The sequence below is a fragment of the Peromyscus leucopus genome, chromosome 17 (genome assembly GCF_004664715.2).
Source record: "Peromyscus leucopus breed LL Stock chromosome 17, UCI_PerLeu_2.1, whole genome shotgun sequence".
Classification (NCBI taxonomy): domain Eukaryota; kingdom Metazoa; phylum Chordata; class Mammalia; order Rodentia; family Cricetidae; genus Peromyscus; species Peromyscus leucopus.
The window spans coordinates 54,423,491-54,432,775 of NC_051077.1; the positions used below are offsets into that span (position 1 = coordinate 54,423,491).

The 9,285-nt window shown below is 63.4% G+C and overlaps 1 protein-coding gene across 1 annotated transcript in view; it reads right to left on the reverse strand.

The window, feature by feature from the left end:
• Jund (JunD proto-oncogene, AP-1 transcription factor subunit) overlaps positions 1 to 904 on the reverse strand; it is a 1,846-nt gene extending 942 nt beyond the window's left edge. Inside the window, exon 1 of the mRNA XM_037211556.1 lies at positions 3 to 904. Coding sequence (XP_037067451.1) covers positions 3 to 819 — 817 coding nt within the window. The 5' untranslated portion in view covers positions 820 to 904. The remainder of the gene's footprint in view (positions 1 to 2) is intronic.
• Between the last annotated feature and the right edge of the window lie 8,381 nt (positions 905 to 9,285).

Genomic DNA, 9,285 nt, shown 5'->3' on the forward strand with positions numbered 1-9,285 from the left:
GCGGTTGCGCAGCCGCTTGCGCTCCGCCTTGATGCGTTCCTGCGTGTCCATGTCGATGGGCGACAGCGGAGGGCTGTCGCCGAAGCTCGGGACGTCCGGCACGGTCTGCGGCTCGTCCTTGAGAGCGGCCAGGCGCGGTGGATGCGGAGGTGGCGGCGGCCCGAGCGCGCCTGGGGGCGGCGGGAAGGGCACTGGCTCCGCCGCGAAGGCCACGGTGGCCGCGCCCCCAGGGGGCCCGGCGCCCCCCGCGAAGCTGCTCAGGTTGGCGTAGACGGGGGTCTCGGTGGCTCCGGGAGTGGCCGCCAGGTCCCCGGGCGCGGGGGGCGCGGGGGCCCCTGATGTGGCCGCGGTGGCCGCGCCCAGCTGGCTCTGCTTGTGTAGGTCCTCCAGCGCCTTGACGAAGCCCTCGGCGAACTCCTGCTCCTCGCTGGCCGCCACCTTCGGGTAGAGGAACTGCGTGCTGGTCGGGGTGGTGGTGACCAGCCCGTTGGATTGGATGATCAGCCTCTCCAGCTCCGGCGACGCGAGCTTGAGCAGCCCAAGGTCCGGCGACGCCAGCAGCCCGTCGGGGGCGCCGTCGGGGCGCAGCGCGGAAGGTGCAGTGGCCGACCCGGGCTTCAATCCTGCCGCTCCCTGCTCCGCCAGGCTGAGCGTCAGCGCGTCTTTCTTCAGCATGCTGCTCGTCGGCGGCGCCCCGGGGAACGCGCGGCCCGGGGGCGCGAAGCCACCACCGCCGGGGGCCCCAGCAGTACCGGCGACGCTCGACGCACCCGCAGTCAGGCCGCTCAGCGCCTCCTCGCCGTAGAAGGGCGTTTCCATGCCCGCCTCCCCCGCCGCGCTCGGCCCGGGCGGGGGGAGTGGCCGCGGCCTCCCCGGGGGCCCCGTGCGCCCCCCGTCCGCTGCCGCGCTGCCCGGCTCCGCTGCCGGCCGCTCTGGCCCGCGACGCCCGCGCGCACCCTTATAGCCTCGGCCCCCGCGATGAGCTCACCGCCCCCGTTCGCCATTGGCCCGAGGTGACGTCGTAGATTTGCATAAAGGGGCCGGGCCCGGGACGCCCTCGCTCGGTGGCTGCTGCGGCCGCTGTTGCCACGGGCGACGCTCGCTACATGGCACAACAGCGCGGGGCATTGTGGGTTGACGTCATGGGGGTGGGGCTGAGCGCGGCCTGGCCGGGTCACCACGCCCGGCGTGGAGTCGGGGGCTCGGTCTCCGTCCCTTTCCCCTGCCTCCGGCCTAAGCCTTCCTCTCTCCCCGCTCTCCCTCCTCCCTCTGCCTTTCTGTCTCTCTGACCCATCGTCCGTGTGTCGGTCTCTCCCCTCGCCTCAGGTCTGGCACTTCTCCCGTGGCGTGATGGGCCGGGCCTCACAGGAGCCACGCCCCCGCGAGGGCACGCCCACCAGAGGCCACGCCCCCGCGGAGGGGCCAGGCTCCGGGCTGGCAGGTGCGGGCGGGCGGGGCAGGACGGCGGGGGCCGTGGAGCCCCCGGGCTGCTGGGGTGCTTCCTGCCCTTCGGTCCCTCCGGGGAGTGGAACCTGCCTTTCCAGAGGGGCTGCTCCAGGCAGCCGCCAGCTTTAGCGGGTTTTCTAATATCTGTGAAAAAAGAAGTTGAATCTTTTGGGTTTTGGGTTTAAGTTTCGGGTTGTTCTGAGACAGGGTCTCATCCTTCTTCTTCTGCTAACTGAACTCACTTTAATTCCCCTGCCTCACCTTCCCAAGTGTTTCAATAGCAGGCCTGAGCCACTTCACCTCGGCATGAAGGTTGTGGTTTGGTTCGTTTGACGTTGGACTCCGTGCGTGTGTGTGTGTGTGCATGTGTGTGTTCACAGTGTGTGTGTGCGCGCGCGCGCGTGTGTGTGTGTGCATGAGTGTGTGCGTGTGTGTGTGCATGTGTGTGTTCACAGTGTGTGTGTGTGCACGTGTGCGCGCGCGCGTGTGCATGTGTGCGCGCGCGCGTGTGTGTGTGTGCGCGCGCGTGTGTGTGTGTGCGCGCGCGCATGTGTGTGTGTGTGCATGTGTGTGTTCACAGTGTGTGTGTGCGCACGCGTGTTCGCATGTGCACCTGTGGGGGTCAGAGGGAGGGAGTCCGTTGGTTCTCTTCCACGCTGGGATTCCTGGGATCGGACTCAGCTTGTCAGGCCACCCCCCACCCGCGCCCCCACGGCCCAGGTTTGGGTATTTTGAGACAGGATCTCACTCTGTAGCCCAGACTGACTTCTGAACTCGCAGCAATCTCCAACCTCAGCCTCCCGGTCCTGGATGATGGTGTTTACCACTGGGCCTTGCTTCCAATATGCATTTGATTCTAACTGTGTTGTTGTTGTTGTTTTTCCGAGACAGGGTTTCTCTGTGTAGCCCTGGCTGTCCTAGATCTTGCTCTGTAGCCCAGGCTGGCCTCGAACTCACAGAGATCAGCCTGCCTCTGCCTCCCGAGTGCTGGGATTAAAGGTGTGTGCACCACCGCCAGCTTGATTTTGACTTTTAGGACAGGCATTTGCTCTATACCCCAGCCCACCAAGAACTGAGGGCAACCCCCTGCCTCAGCTCAGCAGCTGGAATGACCGCCCTAGTCACCCCAGCCCCACATGGTAGTTGGGTCTTGGGTTTGCTGTTTTCAGTTTTGAGCGTTCTTTGTTTGTCTTTCGAGACAGGGTTTCTCTGTGCAGCTTTTGGTACCTGTCCTGGATCTCACTCTGTAGCCCAGGCTGGCCTCGAACTCACAGAGATCCGCCTGCCTCTGCCTCCCGAGTGCTGGGATCGTGTGTCACCACCCCCACACGTTTTGTGTTTTGAGAGATGGTCTCCCTTTCAGCCCTGGCTGGTTTGGGGTTTACAGATACCGGCCTGGCGATGCTGGGCTTAAAGACCGGCATGCAAAGGTGGTAACCCAAGCTGGTCTCGAACTGGCAATCATCTGCCTCCGTTTATCAAGTTCTGGGTGACAACCTAGGCACCTCACCATGGCGTGAAAGTTCGGGGCTGAGCTTGTGGTTTTTGTTTTTGAGTTTATTTTGACCCAGAATTTCCTGTAGCTCAGGCTAGATTTCAGAGCTGATCCCCTGCCTCCACTTTCTGAGTGGGAAGACAGGTGTGCCCCACAAAGCCAACCTGAGCGCTCCAGCAAGCCTCTGGGCAGCCATGGTGGTCCACGGTCAGACCTGGCTCTGCCAGGGCCTGGGGTGCGTCCCAAGTGGAGCTGGTGGAAAGATCCCGGCTGGTAATTACCCCTAATTAGTACGGTGTGCCCGCCGGGGTGGCTGGGGTAGGGTGCGGGGCGGGCCCCAGCACACTCGGGCCCCTACCCTCTGACCTGTGACCTCTGGGAGCACCAGGTGGCGGTCCAGCTCCTTGGCACTTCAGGGCTCCACCTGGGGACACGGCACACCCAGCCTTCTGGCTGTGGCCGCAGGGAGCCACACACCCCGCTGGGAGTCCCTGTTGTGGCCGAGGAATCGTCCAGAACGAGGGGCGACGCCTCCCCGCGCCACACGAGACCTTTTCCACCCGGGCCTGGCGTTCCGCGGCAGATCCCAGGCTGGGCCCCCGGCCGGGCCTGCTGCTGCTGCTGGCCCGCCGCCAGCCGGCCCGGGGCGCCAGTCCCGCCCCTGCCCGGGGCCGGTGCGGAGCTGGGGACGCCGGAGGCTCCGCCCTGACCTTGGGCCTTGGCCTTGGCCGTGGGGGATGGGCTGGCCCTCTGGAGGCGGCGCCGGTTTGAGCTGGTTGAGGACCTTTCCGTGAGCCTGCTTTGCTATCAGCCACGGGAGCAAGTCTGTAGTTAGATGGAGACCGTGAGGAATAGTAACGGCTGCACAGTTCCTTGTTTCTCGAGGCGGGGTTTCCCGGTGTCGCCCTGGCTGTCCTGGATCTCGCTCTGTAGCCCAGGCTGGCCTCGAACTCACAGAGATCCGCCTGGCTCCTGCAGGCTGGGATTAAAGACGCCGCCGCCACTGCCCGGTGTTGTGGATTGCATGTGTGTGGGGCGAGCATGCTGAGGCCCGTGAAGGACCACAGCTCGAGGGTCTGCTCTCTGCCGTGTGGGGTCTCTGGACTGAACTCAGGCCCCCCGCTCCGCAGCAAACCCCTTTCCCAGCAGGGCCGCCTCGCCACCCCATCAGTCACTGTTCAATTTTGCTGTTTGGAGAGATGTAAACGGCGAGTCTCGGGTGCGCTTAGGCTCCCTAAAACATTCCCAGTCAACCTTCAAACCCTCGGAAAGTCGGGGCGCGGGTTGGACCGGAGCCCGGCGCCTGGTGTCTGCCCACTCAGGGCTGTTTGCTTTGTCTTCCCTGGGGAAGGAAAGGACCTGCCCAGGGTGCCACAGCCCAGGCTGCAGACGTGCGGCCCCCACACGGAGCCTGACGTCTCGTGAGCCTGGGTTCGAATCCCCAGGCTCTCAGTCCCTGTCCACAGTGCGAAGATAAATTTGACTTTCCTGGTTTACGTTTTTCAGTCTTGAACCGGCAGAAACCGATCATCGGCTTCATAAAACGGGAAGACCCAAAGGCGGCCCCTGGGAGGAGCTGAGGCAGGGGACTGCCCCGGCGGGTGGGGGCAGGCTGTGGGCACGGTCCCCAGGTGGCTGGGCCCGTGGGGCGGCCGCATTCCTGAGGGTCGGGTTACGGGGGAGGCCGCGGCCCCCCGGCCCCTCCCGCTGCTTCCGCCGGCGCCGGGGACTGCGACCGCAGGTGTTTGCGCAGCCGGGACCCACGTCCTGTTTCTGGGTCGCCGCCAGCTCCGTCCAGCCGCGTAAACCCTTTAAAAAGAGGAAACGCAGCGCGCCCTCGCTTCCCCACCGGCCCAGGTCTGCATGTGGGCCGACGCCGGGGCTAGCCCTTGGCCGACGCCGGGGCTAGCCCTCCCTGCGCCACCCGCGCACGCAGCCCTGAGACGCACCTGCCGCCCCCCTGGCCCGGGAGCTGCGCCTGTCCAGGAGTCTTACTGTTTCTTGGCCCATCCTACCTCCCACAAGGCCTGTCGGAGGGGGTGAGTGGGCCGAGGGCCTTAAGCCCTCTAAGCTCTTTCACAGAAGACAAGTTTTTTGTTTTGTTTTGTTTTCTTTGAGACAGGGTTTCCCTGCGTAGCCCTGGATCTCATTCTATAGACCAGGCTGGCCTCGAACTCACAGAGATCTGGGAGTAAAGGCGTGCGCCGCCACCGCCCGGCGCTCATTAAGCCCCATCTCTTCTGAGTTTGCTTCCAAGTACCCTTTGGATCAGAGGGATGCAAGGCCTAGAGACAGACACCAGAGCTCGGGACCAGGGCCAGGGTGACCTCACAGAGAGCGGTGTCCGGACAGGGGGACCCCAAGCCGCACACATCACTAGGTGCATGGGGCCCGCGCGCAGCAGGTCTCGGTTGCTGCAGCCTCGGGTGAGGTCGGACCGTCTGAGGAAGCGTTTGCCCGCATCTGACCCCAGCCCACCTCCGGGTTACAGGGTCGGGGCCGAGGCCCCCACTGGAGAGAAGTTCCTCCCCCACCCCGGGAGGCCCCGGGCCCGTCCCCACCCACGGCGCTGCAGGCCGGTGCCCGGCTTCCGGGGGTGTGAGTGGCGCAGGCTGGGGAGGGCGGGGAGGGGACAACAGCCGCACGAGCCGCCGGGCCGGAGAGCCGGGGTCCCTCCGACTGCCTTCCCCGGAGCCCCGAGGATGCGCACAGACCGGGGACCCCAGGAACCTGGGGACCAATGCGCCAGCCGCGCGCTGGGAGCGGGGCCTGGCCAGGGTCACTTCAGAGGGTGGCAGCGGCAGGGGCGTTCGGCCCCCGCGCCCTGGGGAAACCGAGGCACAGGCCCCATTCTGTCCCCTCCCCAGCTCCGTCCCTGGTCCCCGGCGGGGACGAAATGATTGAGGGTTTGCTTGGGGGTTTTGGTGTGTTCAGAACGCAACTCTCGTGTAGCCTGTACCTCAGTTTCCCTTGCTGCGCATTGGCACGGGTGCGCCGTGCAGCCTGGAAAGGGGGAGGAGAACGAGCCTACAGTAGGCGACAGCCCCCTGCCTCCGCGGCGCCTCCTCCCGTCCCCCTCCGCCCCAGCCCGCTGCTAATCAAACCCAGCGCTGGGGGAGGGGCGCTGCGGAGAAACGGGGAGGGCGGCGGGAGAGCTGTGCGGAAACACGCGTGGGGGGGGGCGAGGCCCCGGTCCGCCCGTCAGCACGACCCACGTGAGCCGGGACGTGACCCGGATCCCCAGGGTCGCGCGCCCGAACTCCTGCCCCGGCCCCCAGCCCCGCCTCCCTGCGCCCGCTCCAGCCTCCTGCTCGGCGCTCCTCCCTCCTCCCTCCGCCCTCCTCCCCCCCTCCGCCCTCCGCCCTCCGCCCTCCGCCCTCCGCCCTCCGCCCTCCTCCCCCCCTCCGCCCTCCGCCCTCCTCCCCCCCTCCGCCCTCCGCCCTCCGCCCTCCTCCCTCCGCCCTCCTCCCGCACCGTCCTTTGTCCTCCTTTCCCGCCTTTCCCCAAAGCAGCCAATCCCGTGTAGATCTTGCGGCCGCATCGGGGACCTTGAGTAGCCTGAGCCGTCTTAGGGTCCAGCTCCCCCGTCCACGCCTGCCGCCAGCCGCCCGAGGCCCCTCGAGGCAGCGCTGTCTGTCCCGCCCGCCGAAGACGCCAACAGCGAGCGGGGCCCCAGTGCACCCCGGGTAAGCGAGGCCGGGCTGCTCTGAGCCTGGGGTGCTGGAGAGGACCGGGGGGCCACGGGCACCTTCTGCCGGACCAGCATGGCGATGTGCGCCTTTCCTTCCTTCCGTCCTTCCTATTGCTGGAAAATACCAAACACGCCGGCTGTATGGCCGCCTCCGACTGTAAAAGCACTGACTGCTCTTGGAGAGGACCCGGGTTCAGTTCCCAGCGCACACACACACACACACACACACACACACGTGCGCGCGCACACACACACACACACACACACACACACACACGTGCACATAATTTAAAGTAATAAAAATCTTAGCCGGGCCGTGGTGGCGCACACCTTTAATCCCAGCACTCAGGAGGCAGAGGCAGGCGGATCTCTGTGAGTTCGAGGCCAGCCTGGGCTACAGAGTGAGTCCCAGGACAGCCAGGGCTACACAGAGAAACCCTGTCTTCAAAACAAAACAGAAATAAATGTTAACCGTGAAGGTAGACTGGGTGGCTGACACCCAGCTTTCAACCCAGCCAAGGTGCCTGTTGTCCTCAGTCCTCCATGGGACAGCCCCTCTGTCACACACACACACACACACACACACACACACACACACACACACACACACACGTCCAGGCCCTCACCGAACTCCAGACACAACAGTGGGAAGCACCACTGAGAATTCCCACACAAGGTACTCAAAGAAAGTAGCCACAAAAATGGAGGCCCCTGTCTGACCCGCGTTCCTGCTTGGGGCTGCCAGGGGTGGGTGGGTTTTCCAATGGCTGCTTCCTCCTGAACTTAGAAAGGCTGGGCCTTCAGCTTCTCCATAGGGGTCCCCTTGGAGGTGACAGCTGGCCGTAGTTAATAAAGCAGCAGTATTCGGGGACCTAAGGACTGGGACGACTGGACAGCCTGTAGTGCAGAACGCAGTCGGCTCCAGCCAGCGCCCCTCCCCCGTCCGCAATGTGTCCAGTCTAGCCTCTACCACACTTAGCAAAGGTAACGAAAAAACTCACCTGTGGGGTTGGATTGGCAGCACTCTGGGTGGGGAGGAGGCTCGGGGACACCGTGAGGTGTCAGGACACAGATCACCTGAGTGTGAACAGCGACCAGTCTCTGGAGTTTTGGGGGACAGAGTATTTAGCCCGGGCTGACCCGGCTCACTCTCTTTATGGACACCAAGCTAGCCCCACACAGAGATGATCCTGCCTCCCAAGTATTGGGACTAAAGGCTTGTTCCGCCACGTCCGGCCTTCAGTTTAACTTCCTTCTTGTTTGCTTGTTCAATGCTGGGACTAAAGCGCTTCAGTTTAATTTTTTAAATTGGAGGCCTTAAGACTTTGAAGAAACCTAGGTGGTAATGTTGCACGCCTTTAATCCCAGCACTCGGGAGGCCGAGGCAGGCGGATCTCTGTGAGTTCAAGCCCAGCCTGGGCTACAGAGTGAGTTCCAGGACAGCCAGGGATACACAGAGAAACCCTGTCTTGAGAAAAAAAAAAAAAAAAAAAGACTTTAAATAAAATTGAATTCTGTGTTTGGACTTCGTAGAATATTAAACAAAGATCTCATGGGACCAAAGCGAAATCCCCCTGAGAACTGGGCTCGGGCTCTGTAGAGATGCCCTTTAGGACTGAAGGCTTCCAGGTACCAGAAAGACCAAGACGGGTCTGGGTCTGTTTTCAAAAGTGCCTTTGGTGAGATCTGGGCAGGAGTGTGGAGGAGGAGGGTCTCGTCCAGGACAGGGTGAGCCCGTCCGCAGGGGGAGAGAGAGCAGCAGCACTCATCCCTCGGCACCAAAGGGTGCCCTGTGACAGCCCCGGGACAGAGGGAAAGCGGCGTGGCCTCGTCAGCATCCGAGTGTCCTGCGTCGCCCTGCGGCACAGAGTACCGTGCGTCCATGCGGGGGAGGCAATGGGGCTGTCATGTAAGGGGAACTGAGGAGGACAGGTACAGCTCTCCATCCCTTGGCGCCCCGGCTTGGCCTTGGGGTGTGAATAAACGCTGCCTCCCGGCCTTTCTGGTCTCTGTCCTGCAGCGTTTCCTGGCTGCTCACCTCTGGGAAACAGACTGCGAGCTCACCTCCACACTCACAGGGGAAGTCGGGAGAGGTAACCTCTCCTGGTGAGCGGGGCAGGGATCCCAGGGAGGCCCAGGAACCAGGCAAGAGCGACTGGGAGAGCCGGGTGGGCACTGGTAAGCCTGCCCCTGAGAGGCCGGATCGCTCACAGAGCTGTTGCCTGTCTCACAGGAGAAACCCTGTGTGTGTGTGTGTGTGTGTGAATGCCTGTGTGTGTGTGTGTGTATGTGTGTGTGTGTGTGTGTGTGTGTGTAGTAAAAGGTAGGTCGGCCCTAGCTTGATCAAGGATGGGTGCTGAGGCTCATACAGCTTAGAGGGGCCTCTTGGGAGCAGGTCTGACACTGGGGTCCCAGCAGATGCTATGACCAGGACTGGGAAGGGTGGCTGGAGAGCAAGTGCAGGCTGGTTCCTTCCCTGTCCCTCCCCACGTGTGACCAGCAATGTAACCCACTCCACGGAGTGTTAGCAGCACCATGGAGACACAATTTTAAATGCCAAGTTTCATACAGCTGTGTTCAGGGACTTATGTTGTTGACTACATCAGGGTGGGGTGGCCCCCAAGAAGCCTCTAGATAAAGAGCTAGTTTAGAG